The sequence below is a fragment of the Talaromyces proteolyticus genome (assembly GCF_021365285.1).
Source record: "Talaromyces proteolyticus strain PMI_201 chromosome Unknown BGW36scaffold_13, whole genome shotgun sequence".
In the NCBI taxonomy this organism is placed as follows: Eukaryota; Fungi; Ascomycota; class Eurotiomycetes; order Eurotiales; family Trichocomaceae; genus Talaromyces; species Talaromyces proteolyticus.
In genome coordinates, this window is record NW_025764289.1 from 278,462 (window position 1) to 302,176 (window position 23,715).

General features: G+C 45.7%; 7 protein-coding genes across 7 annotated transcripts; 2 read left to right on the top strand and 5 right to left on the bottom strand.

Annotated features, from left to right (window-relative positions):
- Positions 1-81: 81 nt before the first annotated feature.
- Positions 82-1,051, bottom strand: BGW36DRAFT_400982 (putative mitochondrial metallochaperone Sco1; the record flags this gene model as incomplete). The annotated part of the gene is made up of 2 exons (XM_046218694.1): positions 82-531; positions 599-1,051. The coding sequence occupies 2 exons, from the start codon at positions 1,049-1,051 to the stop codon at positions 82-84; spliced, it is 903 nt and encodes a 300-aa protein (XP_046066736.1).
- A 278-nt stretch (positions 1,052-1,329) lies between these two features.
- BGW36DRAFT_349981 (polyketide synthase) lies at positions 1,330-9,568 on the bottom strand (the record flags this gene model as incomplete). The annotated part of the gene is made up of 7 exons (XM_046213306.1): positions 1,330-7,332; positions 7,385-8,042; positions 8,108-8,264; positions 8,321-8,757; positions 8,850-9,118; positions 9,187-9,331; positions 9,392-9,568. 7 exons carry the CDS (start codon positions 9,566-9,568, stop codon positions 1,418-1,420), a joined length of 7,758 nt encoding a protein of 2,585 aa, XP_046066737.1. The 3' UTR covers positions 1,330-1,417.
- Positions 9,569-10,774: 1,206 nt separating this feature from the next.
- Positions 10,775-11,579, top strand: BGW36DRAFT_432340 (serine hydrolase FSH; the record flags this gene model as incomplete). The annotated part of the gene is made up of 3 exons (XM_046221120.1): positions 10,775-10,816; positions 10,887-10,905; positions 10,972-11,579. 3 exons carry the CDS (start codon positions 10,775-10,777, stop codon positions 11,577-11,579), a joined length of 669 nt encoding a protein of 222 aa, XP_046066738.1.
- Positions 11,580-11,757: 178 nt separating this feature from the next.
- Positions 11,758-13,773, bottom strand: BGW36DRAFT_388942 (putative efflux pump antibiotic resistance protein). Its single transcript, XM_046217280.1, has one exon. It carries the CDS (start codon positions 13,736-13,738, stop codon positions 11,984-11,986), a length of 1,755 nt encoding a protein of 584 aa, XP_046066739.1. The 5' UTR covers positions 13,739-13,773; the 3' UTR covers positions 11,758-11,983.
- An 825-nt stretch (positions 13,774-14,598) lies between these two features.
- On the top strand, positions 14,599-15,840 carry BGW36DRAFT_432342 (uncharacterized protein; the record flags this gene model as incomplete). The annotated part of the gene is made up of 3 exons (XM_046221121.1): positions 14,599-14,812; positions 14,924-15,386; positions 15,489-15,840. 3 exons carry the CDS (start codon positions 14,599-14,601, stop codon positions 15,838-15,840), a joined length of 1,029 nt encoding a protein of 342 aa, XP_046066740.1.
- A 129-nt stretch (positions 15,841-15,969) lies between these two features.
- BGW36DRAFT_388949 (putative NRPS-like enzyme) lies at positions 15,970-18,282 on the bottom strand. The gene has a single exon (XM_046217281.1). The coding sequence runs from the start codon at positions 17,803-17,805 to the stop codon at positions 16,105-16,107; it is 1,701 nt and encodes a 566-aa protein (XP_046066741.1). The 5' UTR covers positions 17,806-18,282; the 3' UTR covers positions 15,970-16,104.
- Positions 18,283-20,010: 1,728 nt separating this feature from the next.
- Positions 20,011-23,708, bottom strand: BGW36DRAFT_57160 (SNF2 family N-terminal domain-containing protein). Its single transcript, XM_046222430.1, has 11 exons — positions 23,198-23,708; positions 22,522-23,126; positions 22,365-22,466; positions 22,080-22,309; positions 21,980-22,013; positions 21,745-21,926; positions 20,820-21,687; positions 20,583-20,768; positions 20,369-20,519; positions 20,232-20,315; positions 20,011-20,162 (listed from the first exon to the last, which is right to left on the bottom strand). The coding sequence occupies exons 1-11, from the start codon at positions 23,525-23,527 to the stop codon at positions 20,133-20,135; spliced, it is 2,802 nt and encodes a 933-aa protein (XP_046066742.1). The 5' UTR covers positions 23,528-23,708; the 3' UTR covers positions 20,011-20,132.
- Between the last annotated feature and the right edge of the window lie 7 nt (positions 23,709-23,715).

Sequence of the window (23,715 nt, forward strand, 5' to 3'; positions counted from 1 at the left end):
GACGCAGTACATGTTTCTAGAATACATGAGATTGTACAATACGTTGGGGGTGCAAGGTATCATCGGCTTTCCACCGATACCCTACCGAGTCGTATCCAACGGTTTTCCTTCCCTCTTCCAATCATTCACATGCTCCATAATCAACCTCGTCGCACTCTCCGGCGTATCCTGTCTGCCAACGCATTCAATGAAATCTCCTTCCGGGTCCATCAGATAGAAATAGATGCTGTGGTCAACCAAATAGTCTTCTCCTGCTTTCACGTTCTCTGGCGTGCTGAAGTACACTCGGTACGCTTTGCAGACTTGTTTCACCTGCTGGTAGGTGCCAGTCAAACCGATAATTTCGGGATGGAATTCGGCTAGGTATTTGCGCAACACTTCAGGTGTGTCTCTGAATGGGTCGCAGGTTATGAAAACGGGGCGCATGACTTCGGCGCCATTGGAAGCTTCTTTGACTTTGTCGATGATGGCGGCCATCTTATCGAGCTCATCGGGGCAGATATCCGGGCAGTGCGTGAAACCAAAGTAAACCTATTTCAAAATCATCGGCATTAGCAAGTCCCTCTTTTCCCGTCAACATCAACGTTGGAGATCATACAAAGCTATATTTCCCCTTTAAATCCTCCGCAGTAAATTCCTTGCCATCCAAGTCTTTCAAGACAAACGGACCTCCGACTTTAGGTTTCCCAACCCCTTTGCTCATTTCTGTAATTCTTTTCCTCTCCAACCGAGCCTTTTCGACCCGGAAATAAATAATCATTCCTGCGCCCGTGATGATGAATAATAGAGCCGCTTTCCACGAGAACGGGCCAGTTCGCGAACGGGATTTCAGCTGTGCCATCGACTTGTTTGCAGGTCGTTCGAAGGTTGTCGAAAAAGGTCTTGAGGTGAGGAAGCCATTGGAATGATTTTGTCTAGGCGTGGCTATTGTCGATCGGGAGCGCAAGAGTGGTTGAGAAATGAGTTGGCGTCTGAGAGAGAAAGAGGAGGTGGAAGCCAGACGAGTCGCTCTGCCCATGTATTGGGGTACTGACGAAAGAGAGGATGCCATGGTGCTGGCTAGCGACAAGAAATAATCCTCTTTTGCGGACAAAAGTGAGCTGATGAGTATGGCCGTCAATTCCGAAGCTGAAGAGGTCTATTGCACTAGACCCGATAGGTAATAGCGTAATACGAGATGTCTACATGGAATTGGCCAATAGGAGCGCGTGCAGACCATCAACATATTGCCTCACAGATCGTCTAATACTGATACTCCAGAGCTCATCTTGATCTGGAATCTCTACATGAATATTTGGTGAGTCGCTCGAGAGCGGTGAGTTTGGGAGGAGTACATGAACATTTTATACTATTCACTATTCTAGATAACAAGTCCTTTAATGTTGTTAATTGGCATCGGAAATTTAATAGATTGACCTCATTTCCACGCCGCATTTTTCAAACCACTTCGATTAGCCACCAGTACCCCGACAGTCGACAGTGTGGCGCCACCCATTAACTCGAAGACCGCGAGATCTGCAGAGAATTCCTTCTTGATCCAATTGCAAACTTCAACGGCGAGGAGCGAATCCACGCCAAGGCTGTGCAGAGGAGCCTGCATGTTGACTTCGCTATCATCTTGGATGGTTTTATATCCATTCTTGAATTTGTGAACCAGTGCCTGAGATATAATTTGTTGCCCTTCCTGAAGTGATGCTGCCGCAGCAAACTGTTTTCGAAAATCAATCTGTACATCACGTTCCTTCCCCGATATGTTATGAATGTTGTTTACTGACAGATGACGGAACATGCGTGTGTTTTGCACAACCCGTGCTAGCTGGCCGCCGCTAGAGCCATCATCAAGTCCAATGACAACCTGGGCAGTCTCGGGGGTTAATAAGGGAGTGCCAGGACGACAGTAATAATCAAGTATTCCAAGGAATTGTTGACGCGTCACCGGGCTCAACGCGCCGTAGCTAAGAACCCTGTCGAGGAATCCTTCGGTTTCAGCCAACAAGCCATCATCGACCATGGCTCCCATGTCAAGCGAAATCGCCTTTTGAGAGTTTGCAACTCGATATCTCGCAAAGCCATCCATGTAAGAGTTACCAGAGGCATAGTTCGCCTGCCCCGGCAGTCCGACAACACCACTCGCAGAAGATAGCAAAACGAAGAAGTCTAGGTTTGGGGGGAGACTGGCTTCAAGGTTCCATGATCCCATGCCCTTGCACTCCACTGCAGCGCGCCAATCTTCATAGCTCATGTCATTGAACATGTGATCGCGGAGGACCATCGACCCTTGTATACAGCCCTTGATTGGGGGCATATTCTGTGAAACTTCCTGAATGACTCGCTCGACCGATTGCTGGTCAATTACATCGCACGGTGGGGTATAGCAATTGACTCCTTGGGCCTTCAGCTCGTTAATAAGGCTTAATGCTGCCTCCGTTGTTGGCCCTGATCTTCCGAGAAGAACCAAATTCTTAGCCCCACGAGCGGCCATCCACCTGGCAGTGGTGCGTCCTAGGCCTCCGAGGCCGCCAGCAATGAGATAGGTAGATTGAGGGTCAAGTCTGAAAGAAGGCTTGGGCAGGATAGTAGGAACCTGCGCATCCTGGGTTATCTCAAGGACAATCTTGCCAGCAGACGTCCCACTTTGTATGTTCCTGAATGCCTCTTCTACCTCGCTGACGCTCAAAGCCTGCAAGGGTGTCTGCACATGTAATTTCCGCTCCTCAAACAACTGTAAAATCGATGAGAGAGTGCTCTTTGCGGCGCCTGGGTTTTCATTCATCCAGATGAGGCCGTCGAATTGGACGAAGGACGCATTTCGGCCGAACTGTGTCATTGGAAGACTGCTGTTGGACAGAATATCCTTATTTCCAATATCCACAAATCGGCCATAAGAGGCAATACATTGCCAAGACGCTCGAAGAATCTCTCCAGCGAGACTGTTGATGACGACATCCACTCCACGGCCCTTTGTTTTCAACATGACACCCTTGGCAAAACTCGTATCCCGGCTATAAAATATGTGATCTTCTGGAATCTGATATTCTTCCATAAGGGTCTGCTTTTTCACTTTTGATCCGACTGTCGCATAGATATCTGCACCGATGTGCTGCGAAATTTGAATACATGCCTGACCAGTGCCTCCAGCAGCAGCGTGTATGAGAATACTTTCACCACGTCGGAGACGACCGAGTTCAACAATAGCCTGCCAGGCCGTACTGAACTGGGTGGGAATACTGGAACCCTCGACAAAAGATATACTATCTGGTATTTTGCACGTGAACTCCGCTTTGCATCTGACTACTGTCTTGAACATGCTAGGGCCAAAAACAGCGACACGATCTCCGGACTGAAGCTCTGAGAGCTCTCCAGCACGAGTAACAATGCCAGCACACTCGTGACCAAATATTTTTTCTGTAGTTCTTCCAAGAGCAGTTAGGCAGTCTTTATAGTTAATCCCGACTGCTTTGACGTCGATCTCAACCTCGTTTGGTTGTAACGGCTGTAAACACTCGTGATCTTGCCTCCAGTGCAAAGTATCGAGCAGGCCTGGGGTTCCAATGGCTAATTTGAGGGGGCCTGTATTTTGAATGGCCATCCTAGAAGACTGCAACTCAAGAGACTCTTGATGAATCTCGTCACTTAATCTGGTGTCCGGTCGAACCCTGGGAATATGTAGCAACCCATCGATTTCTACAAATTCGGGTTCGTAGTCATCAGAGCTGGAAGGAATAACAACATCAGTCAGTATTTGAACGATGAATGAAACCTGATGAATTCTGATTTCATTGTCAATATCAAGAGCCAATGTGACAACGCTTCGTGAGGCTTTTTCGGTTCTCAAAGTTCGTGCCCATCCATCAACGAGGGAGTATTCGGGCCTCTTTGGTGAAAGACCGCCTCCCGCAGTAACAAACAGTATTTTGTTGCACATATGTACAGCCTTTTGAATATTATAAAATGTTTCGCTACTCATGTTGCTGAGAAGAAACTTGTCTGTTTCCTGAATGAACACGAGGGTTGCAAGGTTAAAAGCAGGAAGCGTCAAGCATTCGTCTAAGCTGTGCGCTTCAATGATAACCGACTTCGCTGTATACCGAGAGGTGAGTGCGGATTTCGCCTTCTCATAAACGCTCACTTGTGCGTTTGAGGCTGGATCCACGACAAAATATATTATTTCAGCATCATTGCTGTCAATAACTGGTTTTGGCTCGGAGGCTGTAGCAATCAAAATACCCCCTTCTTGACATTCGGGCTCGATATAGTCTGGAAAGTCTAGATCGATGCCTGAGAAGTTCGTCTCTTTCAAAACCAGATCCCACTGTGCACTGGTCAATCCTGGACTCCATGGACGGCCATCCTGTTCTCCAGCCCACCATCCAGACAAAAGACCAAAAGCAAAGCCAGTCCGCAAAATATCTGGCTGTGTAATCTCATACATCATAAGCTTTCCACCAGGCTTTAAAAGTTTGCGAACATTGTGAAACGTTTCGCGAATATTACAAGTCGCGTGAAGAACATTTGCTGCAATAACCAGATCGTATGAGTGCGGCTCAAACCCCTGTGTAGCTGGGTCTTTCTCAATATCTAGAACTTCGAAATTCATTCTCGGAAACTTTCCGAACCTTTCACGAGCCTTGTCAAAGAAGGCTGGTGAAACATCTGTATAGTCATAGGACATATAAAATGGCTTTTCTTCTGTGCTGCCACTTCCCAAAGATAATGAGTGCAAAATTAGACTGGAAGTTCCACCTGTGCCTGCTCCAATTTCGAGAATTTTCATATCTGGCTTTTTGTGGGCATACGTTCGCAGAAAGAGGTCCCATTCGTCAAAGCATGGGCGATTGTTAATTTCATCATAGAATTTCTTTATCATGTCGTCCTTGAAGAGAAATTGAATAGGATCGATTTCGCCACTAAGAAGAGATGGCAGATTTTCCCCTATTTGTATGAAAAGATGGCCTTGGGCATTTGCGGAAGCGATACGGAGCCGTGCTGCTTTAACAAAGGCTTCATTTTGAAGTAGCTGCGACCATTCAGGCTGAGAAAAGGGAAGTTTTCCTTGAGTAAATAGATGACGCTGTAATTTTGCCCACTCGATATATTTTCTTATATGTGCTGGAATGTCCTTCGGCAGTACGTCGCCTACCGCGTCCAAGTGTTGATCAATAAACTTGAATAAAGTGAAATTCAACTCCTTGAAGTACTCTGTTTGAGCAAGATCCGATCGCGCACGAGCACAGTATGATCTTGATTGAGGGAAATCCAGCATATCTAAATCGGGTTGGTGGATCAGTCGATAACAAGTATGCTTCATGTTTGAGGCATCTTCGACCTTGGTATTGTCAGCAACAATGGTCGATTGCAAGCCATCAACTTTCACAAGAACATTGGTTCGTGACTCATCCAGGGCACAGATATTGAAATTGTGTCCTCGATCGTGCACGAAGTTAGCTTTTGTCGACGTTCTAACCACCGTATTACCAGCAGAACTTAGTCCATCTTTTGCTACCCAGATATTTTTTATGCCGGTAGGAATCATAGTAGGACCTAGCTCGAGTCCCCCTTTAGAGGTCGCAGAGAGAATTACGTGAAGGATTCCGTCCAGCGTTGTTGGATGGACGATATGAGGTTGCGGATACCGGTCGTCTAACCACTGAAAAATCTTCACCAAAGCCCACGCTTGATGTTCATTGCCGTACTTGCCGTGGTATAATGTTTGGAACGTAGGCCCAAACTGGAAACCAGACTCTCTGAGAGTTTTGTATAGCTGGCTGGGTTCGAATTCTTTATTGCATGCCTCAGCAATCATGTTGTTCCACTGGAGGCACTCCACAAGATCATGGCGCCCATTGTCTACTTCGTTCTTCTTGGTCTCATACTCTATCCTGACAAAACCGTGACAGCTTTCCTGCCATGAATCGTTCTCATAGAAGCACAGGCGGAATTGGGACCATGTGGCTGTAGTGTCGCTACTATCACTCGGTTTGCGGAGATGAAAATAAGTCTCGACGCCTTCAGCAGTATTTGGCACACTCAAGGCACGGGAGAATTCAACATCTTTCAACTCAAACCCAACTACAGGTCGATGGTGACTGGCTGTTTGATTTGCCGCTTCTATTGCCATGACAAGCATACCTGCCGCTGGGTAAATAACAGTACCATTGATTGTGTGATCTTCAACCCAGTCCAGTTCCGAAGTGCGAAGATAATTGCGCCACCTGCTATCAAAAGCGTTTGAATCTGTTGTCAACTTGCCGAGAAGATCAATTTTTCCCTGTTGAGCAAGACGAAAGTTTCTGCTGATTTGACTCTCACGCCAGTAGGATGATGAGTGATTGAACGGATAATGTGGGAGATCTACAATGACACGAGGCTTTGTTTCCAATGGGCCACTTAACTCGTTTATTCTTTCTAGGTCAACTGGACATCCAAGGCAATAAAGATGGCCAAGAGCATTGAGGAAAGACTCTGCCTGTTTCTTGCCACGGTAGAGGGCTGCATGGTATTTAACATCGTGACCCCATGATAAATCTTCTAGGAGATCTCTAATTGGGCCTTGCAAGGCAGCGTGAGGCCCAATCTCCAGAAGAATATTGATCCCTAGTCGATATCGATGACTGCTATCGAGCTTCTTTGTCAAAGCTGACCGGGGGTCGGTACATATTTGATTAAAAGACTTTGCAAATTGCACTGGTGAAATGAGATTTTGAACCCAGTAGTTTGGGGAGCGTAAGGTATTAACGAAAACCTTCTCACCCGTCACGGACGAGATCATTTGCCCGCGACATGACTCCTTATCAACCGGAGTTAGATCTTTTATCATATCTCGGTATTCGGACGCGATGTCCAACATGTGAGACGAATGATAAGCTAGAGGCACCTGCAATTTCCGAGCAAAGATTTCTCTGGAGTCCAAAAGACCTTTAAGTGCATCCACCTGCGTCTCATCACCAGACACTGTGGTGCTTTTCTGGCTATTTATGCAGGCCACTTGGAGACCATAAGATCCTTGTAGGCTCGCAACCTCATCGATATACTGGCGGGCTTCCTGTTCTGATAGTCCAACTGCAATCATTGCACCACGTTGCTTTTGAGTTTTTGTCAGATGCGCTGCGGCAACCCCTCTGAAGTACGCGATTTTCATCGCTTCCGCAGCAGATAAAGCCCCATAGGCATAAGCTGCTCCTATCTCTCCTGAGGAATGTCCAATTACCGCTGCAGGCCTGACACCAATGCTTTCAAGGAGATCAACTAATGCGATCTGCAACGCAGTACTCGTTGGTTGAGCAACATCAGGGGAGTTTATATTGGTGGAAGCACTTTCGTTCCATATTGATTCTGTACAGGGATCAGTGAACAAAACAGTTCAAACAGTGAAACACGGCCATACCTCTTAGTGACCAAGGACAGCCGAATTCTAGAAGATACTCCTCACATCTCATAATACTCTGTTTAAAAACAAAGAAGCTGGCTAGTTCGCGGCCCATGCCCAGCCATTGTGCACCCTGGCCGGTGAAGACGAAAGCAAGGCTTGGCTTCAACAATGCTTGATATACAGCAGACTTTTGTTCCTTGACAGCCTGAAGATCTGCAATGCTAGAAGCAAGCCAGAAACTTTTGAAATGAAGCGCAGATCTCCGTACATTTAGAGTATATGCCAAATTCGTCGCAAAGGTATTGAAAGGGCGTCGTGAGATGTTCGGGCCTTTGAAGTATGCTGCATATGCATCAGTAACGCGTTCGATTCCGGCCTTGTCTCGAGCGGAGACAACTAGAAGCTTTGGCACTTTGAGCTTTGCGTCCATTTCTGAGACTGGAAGCTCCGCGTGTATCTGCTGAAATGGTTTTTCACTGTGGGTGCCATTGGTTTGAGTAAGCAATGAAGGAGGGTGCTCGACCGTCACACTATTGCCAATGATGCCATGGTCATTGAGGAAATGGAATGCGTCATCTAATATAACATGAGAGTTTGTTCCCCCAAAACCAAAAGAATTCACCGAGGCTCGACGCAGCCCTTGTGTAGGCCATGGGGTTAACTCAAGAGGTAACTTGATGATTGGATCAGTAAGTGTAGTCATGCATTGAATACCGGGGAAAATTCAGAGAGAAATACCTTCATATGTAAGAATTCAAGATCTATCTTTTGATTCAGCTTCTCAAAATTTGTGTTTGGGGGAATTAGACCGCTCTCCAATATAAGAATGGTCTTAATAACGCCGGCTATCCCACTTGCACCTTCAAGATGACCAATATTCGACTTTATAGCACCGCTTTTGATTTGTGTCAGCTTGGAAGGAAAAAGTAAGGATTAATTTTAGATTCATACATCACCAGGGGATCCTCAGCAGTTCGAACATGTCGAAATGCCGATCCCACCGCATTAAGCTCAATAGGATCGCCGACTGGGGTTCCGGTGCCATGAGCCTCAAAAAATCGCGTTGGTGCCATACTTAAGCCGGCCTTCTCATATGTATCCCGGATAAGCGCAGCCTGGGAGTCGCCTTTCGGCTGCATGATACCAGATGGGGTATTTCCATCCTGATTCGAAGCTGTCGAGCGGATAACCGCTCGAATAGTATCCCCATCGCGAATGGCATCTGAAAGGCGTTTGATAATTAGGGTCCCAATGCCCTCGCCACGCCCGTAACCATTTGCCCGTTGGTCAAAGCTGTAGCTTCTGCCGTCCGGTGATAACATATTGACATTCGACATGAGAAGCATAATGTCTGGCGATATGATAAGATTGGCCCCGGCCACAATTCCCTTCAAGGAGTTTCTTAGTCAGGAAGGAGTATGAACGGGAAGATAGCAGCTTCACAACATTTTTCTAAAAGTTCAAAATGAGGTGAGCTTACCATATCTGTACTTCCTGCCCGCAAGTCTGCGCAAGCCAAATCCAGAGCCACAAGACTGCTAGAGCAGGCTGTGTCGATGTTCATACTGGTCCCGCGAAAGTCGAAAAACCAACTCAATCTGTTCGCATTCATACTAACGTTAGCACCAAAAACATCGTAATTAGCGGTCAGTTCAACGTCTTTGCACATTAGATGGCGATAGTCATTCCCAAAGCAGCCGACATGAACTGAAGTCTGCGTGCCTGCAGCCTTTTCAATGGGAATACCGGCTGTCAAGAAGTTAGATGATTGTCTCTAAAGAGCACAGTGGCTCGTATCACTTGTTTGAGTTTGTTACCATTTTCGAGTGCTCTATAGGTGACTTCTAGCAAAAGGCGTTGCTGCGGATCCATTCCGGCAGCTTCATCCGAAGAAAGAGAAAAAAAGGGGGCATCGAAAAGTGAGATGTCCTCTCGTAGGAAATGGGCCCCACGAGTGTAATACTGTGGAATGTCAGTTTGAAAGATAGCATGGCCTTCATAACATGAAAGTGACAAACATACTTGGCCGCGTCTACTACTATCTGGATGATACCAAGCATCCACATTTATTCTGTCTTTAGGCGTCTCAATTACAGTGCACCTTTTCTCTACCATTATCTTCCACAATGATTCTGAATCTTCCGCGTCAGGAAACTGAAAAGAAAAGCCGACTATTGCAATCGGTTCCAGTTTGTCCATGCCGGCCGGGTCTACTGGCACGGCCTTGTCGCTAAGAAGCGGAAATATTGAATTATCGATCATTGTATCAGCGTGTATAGCATCCAAACTATGAGGAGCCATACTGAAATATGCTAGTTTGAAAGGTATCGATTAATGTAAAAAGATAGGATATCAATGTGAAGGGTAGTTAACCGGCACGAAGGTAACGTTGCCTCTGCTTTTCTCGTTATAGCCGATGCGAGGTATATGTATTAATTGATGTATTCGTAAACACTACCTACGTAGATAAGGATCCCTTTTTTATTTCTTTCAGCTTACAATATGTTGGTGCCTATAGGGCGGTTCAATATCGGTTTGTTGGTGACTGCTAGCCGCCTGTTTTATGTCGGATATCACGCTCTATTGATTACATGCTGCCAGGGTATGCAATTTAAGCGCCCGTATTTTAAGCCACAGTCCTTTACCTTGAGCCAGAGTAGACCCCGAATACACAACGTGGTCAATTAAGTGAGACCTACTTAAACGCTCTCAAGATTACTTCGGCGATTATTTTCACCTAGTTACAAATAGGAACGCCGGCAAGGATGATGATTGGCTTGCTGATCTAGACCATGTTATTGTGCGAAAGACTGCATTGGCGCTAATTGTGCTCAAAAACTACTGCATGCAAACCCCTGTAGGTGGCCTGACGGCAGAATATTACATGTATGTATATGTACAATACACTCTTGATAAGCGAGGTAACAACTTTGGATATTTTGGCCCCTACTATGCAAGGAATGGCCCCAGGAGCATTAAGATATGGTCCGTGAAATTTGCCTGTGAGAAGTCTATTATTGAGCACGGCGGCACTGTCCGTGTGTTTACTCCCTGGTCATCTATCTCACGTCAGGCGCTAAGCTAGTATTTGGCGCGTAGTATTGAGACAGGAAGCAGATAATTCCTCGATAAAGGGACATATATCCGATTAACGTCGTGTTGGTTGTTTGAAAGAAGCTGAAAAAGGGTGGTCATCTATTTCCCAAAGCAAGATTCGCTCATCCTGCCAACTCACTAGCCAAACCATCTAACCCGTGTCCTCTAAGAGTGTCATCGCCCCAAATCCTTTTCTTGTCCAACATTTTAAATTGTCAAACTGTTAAAGGACAATAATAATAGGGATACAACAGTGCACAATATTCCCAACTCACATCTTTCAGACACACTATAACGGAAAGGGAAAAAATGCGTTTTCTTTGCCTGCATGGCATGGGAACGAACTGCCAGGTACGCCTGAATCCATAAATGACACTATCCAACGTGGAGAAGATCGACGAGTGCTGACCACCATGCATAGATAATGGAGTCCCAAATCGGTAAGTATCCCCAAGTGCGTCTAATAGATGCTCTGGAGCTAACCAGACATCTTGGGGGTTGGATAGCCACAATTCGATATGAACTAGATAACACTCACACCTATGACTTCGTTGAAGGGACGCTGCCAGCGTCTCTAGCTCCAGAGCTTCATCAGTTCTTCCCCATTGATGGCTCCTATTTCGAATATTTTGACTTCTATTCTGGGGATACTATTCATAAAGCTCTGAACAATTTGGGTAGCTTCCTCGAGCTTGAAGGTCCCTACGATGGAGTCATCGCATTTTCACAAGGTGCCACTCTCGTGGCCACGTATTTGATGCGACAGGCACTGAAAAGTCCGCAGAAGCCACTGCCATTTCAGTGTGCAGTCTTCTTTTGTGGGGGCATGCCATTTGACCCAAAAGCACTTGAGTGTGGAGAGATTAAACAGTTGAGTAAGGAAGATGGTGATAAATTATTGCCAGGCTTCCCAACGGCGCATATATGGGGACGGAACGACAACGTATGGCCAGGAACAAGCGAGGTGCTGCATGCATTGTGTGACCCAAAAGTGAGCACAATGTTTCTACATGATGAAGGGCATTCTATTCCCGGTGGGCGGGCCAAGTATGCTGTGTTCGGGGCTGTGAAGGCCATTCGAAGGACATTAGATAGGGTTAGTTTGGTTTCATAGGAACTTTCCATGTTGCCCAATCTCCAAGCTGGAAAAACATTCCTCAGCGATTGATATTATTCCCAATATTGTTCCCTGCCGCACGTGTAATAACATGCGACTGTGATGTGACGTTCAAGTGGAAGTGCTCGAGCTTCAAATTGTTAAATCCGATTCAATTTAGTAAATTATTTTCAGCGCTCGCTATATCAACGAAAGACCTTTGTTTCCTCGTATTCCTCCTAATATAAATAACTCTATTGACGGCGGATATTACAGTAGATCAAAGGAAAATAACCGCCAGTTTCAAGCGGCATTTAAAATTGATTTAAATCAATCAACGACCTACACACAAATAGCTGCCAAAGCCTGACAAACACAAAAAAATATATGATCCGCCTGCTATCCATTACACGTTATATCAATCAATTTGCCGTTTGTCGGGCTGCTCTCAGTTGACTGCCTCTCTTCCATATTAAGAAAACAGCGAGCAGCTGTGCCCCTGAAACTCCTGTCATGATCTCTAATTGTTGATTGTATATCTTCACAAAGGCTAATTGGATGGCCTTTCTGGCAGTAGGGCTGAATCTAGTCATCACTTCAGCGTTATCTAACAAAGCTCCTAGTTGCTCTGAGGACAAAACCGAAGCAAGTTGAGATCGAAGAGAACTGTTCATTATGGCTGAAGCAATTCCTAGGCCGATAGCGCCTCCTAGAAAGCGCAGCTGGATTATTGCCCCTGTCGCGACGGCCAAATACTGTTTATCAGCTGTGAATGGCGTAGCTAAAATGAGAATACTAAACGCGACGCCCAAACCAACTCCACACAGAGTCTCCTCGAAATATCCCACATGCGGGAAGTTGGCTTCAGTTGTTAGTGTGGCTAGCAACGCGAGTCCGATGACTTGCATGATGCCACCTACAAAGAAGAGAGCGATGAAGGGGATATTGCGTCTTGAGCAGATGCCGTTAGAGACAATAGCACCAAAGGACGACCCCAAAACATATGGTAGCAACCGAACGCCGGCTTCGAAGGGGCTGAGGTCCAAAGTAGTTTGGAAGCGTTGGGGAAGATTGACTACCACGACATTAAAGGGAAATCCCACCAGAAAGGAGACCAGCAACATTCCCATCCAAGGTCTGTTGAAGAAAAAGTGCCAGGGGAACACCGGCTGAATCTTGCCTTCACGAAGCGTCACAGCCCGTTCCCAAAGGAAAAAGCCGACCCAGGAGACACCAGAACCAACCAGCAGGCCGATGGTGACGGTGGAAGACCAACTCAAACGGGTGGTGGCCTCAAAAAGGGCGATTATGAGGAGAAACGTCCCGGAAAGAAGGAGGGTCGCACCGCCTATGTCCAGTTGAGACCCCCACTGTCTGCTTGACAGAGGGTTGCCCAGAGGCTGGTGCCGTAGTGTTTTGCGAATTCCATTAGGAAAGTTGGCGGGCATGGCTATAGCAATCAAGCCTATAGCAATTGTTCCCGCTGGCAGATTCAGATAGAAGACCCATCGCCAGACGGAATGCCCCACGTCCGTAATGGCACCGCCTAGAAGTGGGCCGGCTGCAGTTGCACAAGCCATTGTGACGGCTACCATGGAACCGTACATAGGCAATTTATATGGAGGCACAAGCTCATATATGGATAAGACACATATCCCATAGACTCCCGAGGCGCCTATTCCCTGAAACACGCGGAAGACGATCAGCTGTGTCATGGTGGACGAGCCACCACAGGCTCCTGAGAAGGCAATAAAGACGATAGATGAGGAGATGATGCCAATTTTACGACCAAGGAAGTCACTTAATTTGGTCCAAATAATGAAAAAGCCGGTATAAGATGCCAGGAAACCGGTGACGATCCAACTTGACGTGCTGAAGCCACTCAAATCGGCCGCTATGCTGATAAGTGCAGTACTAACAATCGACACCTCCATATTTACGAGGAGTAGAGAGAGTAATAGCCCAATAGTGGTTAGCAATAGCCTCCAGCCGGTAAGATACTCGCGATCATCCTGTTGCGCATCTCCTACATCATTATTGTTCGAGGAAGCCTTTCTCGACAGATTTTCCGGTTCTAGATCATCCGTAGCAGAATGGCGGTCATCGATGGAAGGAAAAATTGCCTTGCCAGCTTCACATTGCTCGCTTTGAATGTCTCTCATTCCCTCCAAAGACATGATTATATGGTGCTCTTATTTTCCCGCAAACTATGGGGAGGCCGTGCTAGCCGAAGGCCTTAGCCAAAGAGGTAAATAACTAATTAATAGTTTGGTTAAGTTACAACATCGAATCGGTTACAAGTTCCGTTACGATCTTCGTGCCCGAACCTAATTACGCAAACAAAGAGGTGGTAATCTAAGCTTGCTGCTCTAGATCATTTCTGTAAGCGCCAAATACCCTTAATGGCCCCTAATATGCATTTTCCCGCAGCAAATGCAGCTTTACCACACGTAGCGCGCATGCAAACCAACAATGTCTCTTTGATATATGGTGATTGGTGATTCTAGACCTAATAAATAGGCCAATTATGCATCTTGCCTGACGCCGCTGTTGCGGATTGAATGATTACAGGTAGGGCCCCAGTTTAGGCTTCGTATCAGCAATTGATTCGGAAAATTATGCAGAATAACGGCGGAAGACATGGATTAGAAGCGAAAGTGTTGTGCATGACAACTATCATTGGCGGGAGTTTCAATGATCAATACAACTGCTATACATGATGCAGGATGGATGGATGCAATACCACCTGGACAGGGAATATAACCGCCACCAGCTGCAATAAGACACTGGCTTCTGCTTATTCCAATCAAAATTCAATGCGAACACCATCCCGGCGCGTGGCGCCCTAGATGGCGAGACCCCTGTTCCCCGAAAACACCACCTCATGACAACCGCCCCAGCTCCAGGAACGATTTTCTTCACGGCACGGAGGGCCTAAATCCTTCGAGTTTGAGTATTTTCCTCTTCAAATGTTGTCATATATTCTTTTACTTGCTGTGCCCATGTGCTTCAGTTAACACAATCACGTATTCAGAGCATGTCTTCCGCCAAGCAACCCTCGCCTGGGTTTCTTGAGGAAGACAAGCGGCCGACAATTTGGGGTGTTTGTGCCGTCTTCTTAGCTCTCAATACACTCTCAACTGTACTCCGGCTTATTTCTAGGAGGGTGAACGGTATAAAATGGGGATGGGGGGAATACCTCACTTTGTTAGGCTATGTGCTCATTACAGCGATGATAGGATGCTCCCTCGGTACGTTGTAATTCAAAGAGTGCGTGGACCTGAAGAAATGACATGAATAATGAAATACCAAATACATCGTGCTTTTATTGATACGATAGCTTACCAACGTCTCTTTGATAGCGGACGTTAAATTCGGTGGTGTAGGACTTCATGCAGAACGAGTAAAGCAGATCAACCCAGAAATGCTCGTGACTTGGGGGAAATATGTCCTCATTATCCCACTTATATACCTAGCCGCCGTCGTTCCGCCGAAACTCGCCATTCTTGATTTATATTTGAATATATTCATTTCCCAGACAGCCCGCATCATTTGCTACGTTACTGCCGGCGCCGTCGTCGCAAACTGGGCAGCCGCCACCATTGCCGGGTTTGTTAGCTGTATTCCTCTTGATCATCTCTGGGATCCAGCAAGAAGCCCTCACGGCCACTGTTTCGACACAAATGCATGGTTCCGTTGGTCGAGCTTGGTCAATATGATAACCGACGTGATCGTCATGGTCCTTCCAGTCCCGACAGTATTGCAGTTGCAGTGCTCTTTTCGAATGAAACTGGGTATCATGTTCACATTTGCTATGGGAAGCTTGTAAGAAATACACAAAATCACTTTTTGCTTTACTGCAGTCAGATAATGCAAAGTTTTTAATGCATTTCTTTTCTAACTCGTGCTGTCCTACCCTCATTATAGGGGACTCGTGGCCTCCATCCTCCGTTTCGTCACTTTTTTCAACACAAATGCGGTAGCGGACCCAACATGGTCAGCGTCTACACTTATTATTTGGACCAACGTTGAGGCCGGGGTATATTTGATAGCCTGTTGTTTGCCAACTTATAGACCCCTTGCACGATTCATCTGGCACAGGTCAGGCCTTGCGACTAAAGTCAAACGATCGCGTGATGGGACAAACAGTAACCCGGGATTAAATACTGATTCTCGAATTGGTTATGAGCTTAGTCAATCCAGCAATTTTATACGTTTGAAGGGATCTAAAGACGTGGATGACGAGTCGATTGGTCTAGTCCTTGAGGAAAGACATTAGTAGTTCTAGCTTTGTACTATATTGTTTTCAGTTACGTTCAGAAATGCCACCATATCCAATGATATCATTTCAATCTGGTGAATGTATCATTTATTATTATCATTTAATAAATGGATCAAGAGACGGAAAAAGAACTCCGATAAAATTACAAAATTCAACATTTAAAAATAGTCTTAAACATAGTCCCTCTAACTATAATCGTGTCATCAATTGATGCCTGTCGTATATATCGATATATCATCAGGGTGGTTTGAAACTCGGCAACTAAGCCTCCGATTTCACGCCAACACTCTCTAGAACGTCATCGATCTGAGATTTATAATCGGTAACAGCGAACAATCTACGAATGCTACCCTTTGCTGTCCTAGCTAACGGCTTCCCAGGCTCAGCAAAGACAACCCGTTGCCGGTCAATCTGGACCCAGTCTGGAGCAACGCGATTAATCCCCTCGATGGTGGGCCAAATACCGTCCAGGATCGCTGCCTTTTCCTTCGCTTGTTCGCCTTCCGGCAAAGCAGCTAGCTTGTTAGAAAACTCAGATACAAGCTCTAGCAACAAAACCACATGAGCATGATTAGTACCGTCGAGAAGAGCCTCTTGTATCACATCTCGGTTATCGGAAATAATTTTTTGTTCTGCTGCAGTCGGATGCCATTTTAGACCATTTTTAAACACTTGCATATCGTCAGAACGGCCAACATAAGACCAGAGGTAATCCTTGTCCGGTTCAGCAACAGGAGAGAAAAGGTCGCCGCTATCATACTCGGTTATGGATGGGAATATAGGGAATGGAGGTTGTATCTCCGTATCAGAGTCATTTTTAACGACTACTGCTTTAAACACGTTTTCGGATTGCGGTCGAAGTTGTACGTTGGCCTGCGGATGGAAACACATGTATCTACTGATACTAGGATCCCATGGTCCGGATTTGCGAATTACTGGCCACATACCCATCTCTGTCGAGCCACATGTATTGAAAAGTTTGAGTCGAGACGATACAGCGTCTGCAGCTGCCGAAGATACGGGTCCACCGGCCCAAAATACAGTCTCAGCACCATTCCTGACAAGGGTGTCGAGGAGTTCCGTATTGGCACCTAGCTGTTCAATATGTGGAGGAACTACTGTGATGGCTTTGACTTCAGTATAGCTGGACGCTTCAGCTGCTATTTGGGCCGTCGGTAGGGCCAGTGCCGGGGGATATATGCATGTGTTACCACAGTAGAAGGTGAACAAGATGCTGGCAAATAGGTGGGAGGCATGGTAGGGAGGCATTAGACTTAACACACGTCTCCCAAGTATCAGGCGATCAATGCTCTCCCACCCCGCAGGTGGCTCAAGGTATCTCTGGTACGCGAAGGACGCTGCCCAGTCATGATTCCAGATAATGGGTCTAGGGAATCCGGTTGTGCCAGAAGTATGGACCACAACCAGAGGATCTCCCCGGGCTTCCTCGAAGGATTTTTTATATGGGAATACCTGGTGCTTGTCGTCGAAGAATGAGGCTAGTTCCGGGATCTGGGTGACCTTGGCACTTCCATGCTCCTTTGCGATCGTTTCGACTAACTGTGACAGCGGGGATGATACTGACGAGGTCAAGATGTTTTGACAATCAACTGCCTTCATAAGCCTGACCTGAGCTTCGGTGCTATAGCGTGGCCAGAAAAAGAGCATCTTGTACCCTGCTTTGATGGCTCCGAGGAGCAGGAGATTATGACTCAGATCATTTGGCCCGACATATGCCAAAGTTGGGAAATCTTGCGCTGGTCCCAACGTCTCCGTGAGCCACCAAGCAACCCCGTTGACTGCGTTGTCCAAAACTCGGTACGTAATATGGCGAAACCCAGCACTGAAATCTGTGAGGGATATTGGCAGCTCAGCATACACCTTGTCTGGTTCACTCTGTGCGAGCTGGTCCAAGATATTGAGAATAAGCCTATGAGGACCAAGTTTCATAGAAGCCTCCATTTCTGCAATACTTCAAGATTAAAGTAACACTCGTTTGTCTCTGTTTTTCTTGGTTTAGGAAAATACGGCTGAGTTATGTAGCGCAAGTAACCGAAATAACTAGCTATTTAAGCTTCAAATTTATTCTTGGGCACAAAATCAGATAATATTATTGTCGTAAGTTATGATTATGGCGTATCGATATCTCGTGTCTCGGAGCATAAACAGCTATCCAACCGACGACTTAATCAGTGTCGAGTAAAAACACGCATAAGCGTTGAACTTATGAGGAGACTAATTATATGGTTTCGTAATATAGACTAGACTCCAAAATGAGAAATGAATTTTGGAACGTAATCATGCAGAGGTCTGGCACGGTACCAAAATATGCTCCGAACTGAGGGGTACGAGTCCGCCTGCAGGGGTTGCCTGAAAGTAGGACATTATTTTGATAGCTCTGCTACCACATACCAGAGTAGCTTCGTCTTAGGATGTCACATTTTAACCACTAACCTTAAAGCCACTAAGGGATTGGTCAATGTTATATCCAACACATGGTTCTGTGGCGCTACCAACCCAATCAGCTGACATATATTAATTGCTTAATAAATTAACCATGCAGGCGTCAGCTTTCACATATAGCCTAGTCAATATGAACTAACATATTATACAGCCCACGGGTATGTCGGCTATGCAGCCATCTCACCCCCTATCCCAAAATTTTTTCAGATGTAGGATCGACTGCCAGGTTTTCCTGAACAGATCTAATCTTCGCGACCCTGTATGCCTGAAGTTGATCGTTTCTGCGTAAGTAGGTTTTCCGGGGGCGAAAACTCTGAGATCAAGAATGGGGGTTACGTGGAAGCTAAAATGGCCCTTGCAAGGTACCTGACTTGCCACGTTATGCATTGACCAATAATCGAAAGGATCAGTAAGCGTGAGAACCCTGAGACATTATGGACCATAAGCTACGTCAGCTGAAGTAATTTCGGTCATGGAAATTAGGTGCGTGATAAGCAAATAAATTTAAACATACCAGATATTGGTGTATATTCACTATAGAGTAACTCTATGATTGTCGATGTAGTGAGATTTCAGTATTATATCTAATATGCGATGATATGTAATGCATAGGTCAATGCTTGACATGATAGGAAAAATTGACATGAAGCGTAGGAAACGTCGAAAAGGATTGAAGGGCGCAAACTAGTGCCGTACATTAATATCAAAAATAATGGACAGTACAATGGGGTTTCTCCTTGGTTTTAATTTCCAGGCTAAAATAACTGGTCGCCACATCTAGGGAAGACATCGAGAAAGTCTTCGCCGATTCATCATTGATATTAACACTCAACAACTTATTGCCTTGAATCTCACCCGAAACCTTTGCTTATAAGATTTTTCAAGCCACTGTTTAGCACATATGACCATGTGCAGAAAACAGGGATTCCCATCCGCTCAACCGTACGTATAAGATTATAAGCCACTCGCCGGCTAGTTGTAGTGGTTAGGCGAGTGACCACTAGTGAATTCTCGCTACAGAATGTTTTTTAATTTTTAATTTGCTTATTTTTTGCTTTTTTCTATTTAAGACTCTAATTTTCACTAACTTTATTTAAGTAACTAGTATGCTACTAGGTAATTTGTACTTTACTTAGTTCTACCCGTAGAAGACATGCAATCTAAATAATTATCCAGATACAAGTGTAAATGAGTTTGTATAAGAACAAATTCACCATAATATCTAATTTTTTATTAAAAGGGATCGGTTAATCTCGGGTCGTTTGATGCCAGAATTTAATATATCAGCATCTATCGGGGTTTTCTTGCCTCCGTCTCAGACATGATCTATCGATATATACATACGTCTCAAAATCAAAAGGCTTCAAATGTTGTATAAAGGCTTTTTGTCGACAAAGCCGTCCACTATGAGATGGGAATCAGTCATGACCAAGTCACATTCAACTGAAAGCATAACATGGTGGAACGGTCATAACATATCGCTACACTTTGAGGCAAGTGTCTTGTTATCCTTGAAGGCTCTGCCTGTAAATGCACCTGACCTCATGAGTGGTATCGAGTTGAGCTGCGGAACATACAGATAGGAATTGGCTACGCAGTTGTAGAAGCTACACCGAAGAACGACGTCAGGTCATCTCTTCGTTGAAGCTAGAACACATTGATGGAGCAATACAATCTCCTCCGACTCCCTGATATAATCCGTTGAATCAAAACATTTCTACTTTGTGGAGTTTCTTGGTGCTCCTAGTTAAAATGTTTGACGCTTGTCATCACCATGAATGGAGCATGAAAATGCAGTATATGCCTTGCCCGGCTTACTCAACGGACTATTGATAGTCAAGAACAGATCGTAACTTCTATTTTCACAACATGGGTTCAGTCAGTTAGGCAGGATCTGACAGGGATCAGCACTCATTTGGACTCACAAGCACATTCTGTAAGTCTTGGCTCTCCCCACTCCAGCCAACTTCAGCTAGTTTGATCTTCTTGGATTGTTTACTTTGTACATACTACCAAAGTCAGTGTCATAGGGTCAATGGAAGTATTGAAAAGCATCACACACATTCTCAATGCTGTTCTCCACGATATAGCGTATAACGTATACTTTTCTTTGCTGTCCTAGCCGCAGAACGCGTCCAATTGCCTGATTCTCTACCGAAGGGTTCCATTGGGGCTCGACGAGATGGATTCGGTTTGCGACCGTCAGATTTAACCTGCACGCGCCATCAGCAAGACATCTATCGATGAAAAAGCTCAAGCAGATGGGAAGAACCAACCCAACAGCTCCAGTCCCAAGAGTCATCAGGAGCACATTTCTCTGGGCATCTTGCTGAAATCTGGTCAAAACTTTCTGTCGTTCTTTTATTGAAAGGGAGCCGTCGATTTGAAGGACTGGAATAAAGCGTGCTGCTAGCAGTCCTGCAATTATACGTAATGTTCCCTTCCATGCCGAGAAGACAATGCTATCGAAAATTAGTCCAGAGTCGGAGATAAAGAAAGACTGTCAAGCTCACGCTTTATCACTCATATTGTGCTGGGAAATGTTATCTACCAATTTGGATAGTTTGGTTGAATGACCCTGATTTATGTAATCCAGGCTGAGCTGCTCCCGATGTTTTTTAGGCTGTCTCTTCACAGAACAAGCTTTTTGACCCATTTCCTGACATATCGTACAAAGCTGCATTCGACCTTTCTTTTTCTTTGGCATCTCTTCTTTATACTGCACATGACAATCGTTGCACAGAAGATGGAAGCAACTGGTAAAAGTGCCAGAGTTTGGGTCACTTGGGTCGTTGATCGAGGCGATATCGCATGAGCACAGCCGACACATCGCTTGATCGGACTGCTGTAAGAGGAAAAATTCCTCCTCGGGGTTGTTGGAGTCATCTCCTTCCGCCTTCTGCCACAAAGTGTAGAATGTGCCGTACGTGCATAACAATCGAAGTTTAAGAATGACTTTGAAGATTCCGCGATATGCCTCTCCTGACCTGCCATCACTGACAGCTATGTCTATTTCTTGCCTTGAGTCATTGATTATGCGGTCATATTGAGTTTTCTCTTGACTGGAGAGCGCCAGCTCGCATCGGGTTACTTCGGGCTCATCTAGATTCAGCAACTCTTTGGTGCGTCGAAGACAGATAGACTTCAACAATGATTGAAGATTGGTGAATCCAATTGCTTTACCAGCTTCGGCTGGTCGCAGTACTTGTTGACGCAATGTGTCATTAGCATCTAGCAAAGGTACCCTCAGGAAGCGCACCAAAGCGCCGAGATCTTCGAGAGAATTTTGGATTGGGGTCCCCGTTAGACACCATCGGAAGGATGCAGATAGAGCAGACATTGCTCGGTACTGCCTTGTATTCTGGTGTCGGATATAATGAGCTGGTGTAAGGGTGTCATGTCAGTAAAATTCACATACGCACGAAAATGGGCCTATACCTTCGTCGAGAACAACCCTAAACCACTGAACACTGTGGATTTGGCTCGCACCACGCCCAAACTCAGTCGCAATCGTAGCATATGTCGAGATGACAATATCGTAGTTGGAAAAGTCAACGTCATCACCTCCCCTGCTGGACCCGTGATACCTTAATACCCTGAGGAAGTCGGTGGCAACATGTCTACTATAATTTCAACTCTTGCTTTTAGCAAATCGCCAGTTTAAATCACTTACTCTCTTATCTCCCGCATCCATTCATCAATGAGCACTATCAACTTTCATATCAGTCTAGGATCAGACCGTCTGAGAGCGAAAAAGCACCATTTGAACTTACACACGGAAGGAACAATTACCAATGTTGCCTTGACCTTGAATCCATGAGGCTTGAATGGTATTCCAGACTGTAAGTCCACACTGTTTGAAGATGCCGCAAGCTCCATGCTTCCTACGATGGCAGATAGAACAGTCAGGGTCTTTCCGAGACCCATTTCATCGGCTAAAATGCCCCCTATTGTCTCTCGCGGTTCGCATGAGTTCCTTGTTCCAGTAATCTTATGTTCGTAGCTGTCGAGACTGTTAGTAGATCCTGGCCGTGAAGAGCAGTAGAGTAGTGACTGACAATTTCATGAGACCTTTCTTTCGAGGTTCCCATAATGAGAAGAAGCACGAGGGTCGCCAGCCCTCTCGCTGCGCAATAAAATCGACTCCTGTTCTCTGGTGACTATTCTTGTTAATGAAGATGCGAGATTTTATGCGGATCCTAGATTGCTTCCTACCTTAGTAGCTCTTTGATTATTCTCTCGTCAATAACAGCCAAGTCTAAAAAGTCGCTTTGGTCAAGAGCATTTAGTATAGCATTGGCCTCAGTAATCGGATTTGCTGCGTGATCTGGCATTGGATCTGTAGAGAGCAGAGGCAAAACCGGGGACGGCAGACAATCCAGCTTCCAGACATGGGGGTTCTCGTAGGGTATATCATCGCTACGGTATCGTGGGAGCTGCAGGAACAAGCGAAACTTGGACAAGATAGTGCCTATTTCATCATAATATCCTCGTGGGCCGTATATAATAATCTCCACATAGAAGTCTGTCGTCTTTCCTTTGCTAACCCAGCTCGAGATTGCTCCAGAGAGCTCGACAGCAGAAGCCAGCACTTCATAGCGGAGTCCATTCAGGTGATTGAGGGCTCTGATGGCTTTCGTCACGTTCGAATTGACAACGGCCATGTCTACCTCGGGGGTATATTGAACTGCGATGTGGTTGTCACGATGGATCATTTGAAGCTGGTGTGACTTGTCGTTGTCTGCAGGGTTGTGAACGAAACGATCAGTGCCTACGAATATGCGTGGGTCGTCTTTCAGTCGCACTTTGACTTCGCACAACTATGTATATTTTTAATCGACGTGAGCGAAAGAGCAATTGAAAACTCAACGCTCAACGCTAGAGGTCATACCATTCCGAAGCAAATCTCCTCCGACTCTGCTGTATCGCATTGCATCTCTTCTTCGAACAGCAGCGCCATAGCGTCGGGATATCTCTTGGCATCGCCATTCAGGTCACTATAAGCTTCCGAGGTCAAGGGTGTATTAATTTCGTTATCATCGGTCCCGGAAAGCCAGTAAGGAGAGAAAGTCCAGGAAGAGTTGGTGCGCGGAGTATGTTCAAAAGTGCTGAATTGCGCTGAACAGGCAGTCTTCGGGTGTTCCAATCGCTTAGATACAGGGCTTTTCTCAGAAACATCGTCAGTGTCGCAAATACCTCTCTTTGCCCGTCTATAATCCATTTTATAATCATGTAATTAGCTCCTATGAACGACAGACGAAGAAGAAAAAAATCGCGAGAGTGGCTTGATGCCTTTTCTCTGCTGGTGGAAGGCGATCCCAAGAATGAACTGGCAGCTTTCTTTTCTTTTTCTGTGCTATGACACCGCCACTCTGTGTTATTAGGCGCTTGCTCGGTGGGTTTATCGGC

Bases quoted from the DNA above. Each gene is read 5' to 3' on its own strand.
- BGW36DRAFT_57160 (XM_046222430.1), bottom strand. From the start codon at position 23,527: ATGGATTATAGACGGGCAAAGAGAGGTATTTGCGACACTGACGATGTT. The intron at 22,310-22,364 runs GTCAGTCACTAC...CAGTCTCGACAG, and splicing joins AAGAAAGGTCTCATGAAATT to CTACGAACATAAGATTACTG. The intron at 20,769-20,819 runs GTGAGCTTGACA...AATTTTCGATAG, and splicing joins CACAATATGAGTGATAAAGC to CATTGTCTTCTCGGCATGGA.
- BGW36DRAFT_388949 (XM_046217281.1), bottom strand. From the start codon at position 17,805: ATGGAGGCTTCTATGAAACTTGGTCCTCATAGGCTTATTCTCAATATC.
- BGW36DRAFT_388942 (XM_046217280.1), bottom strand. From the start codon at position 13,738: ATGTCTTTGGAGGGAATGAGAGACATTCAAAGCGAGCAATGTGAAGCT.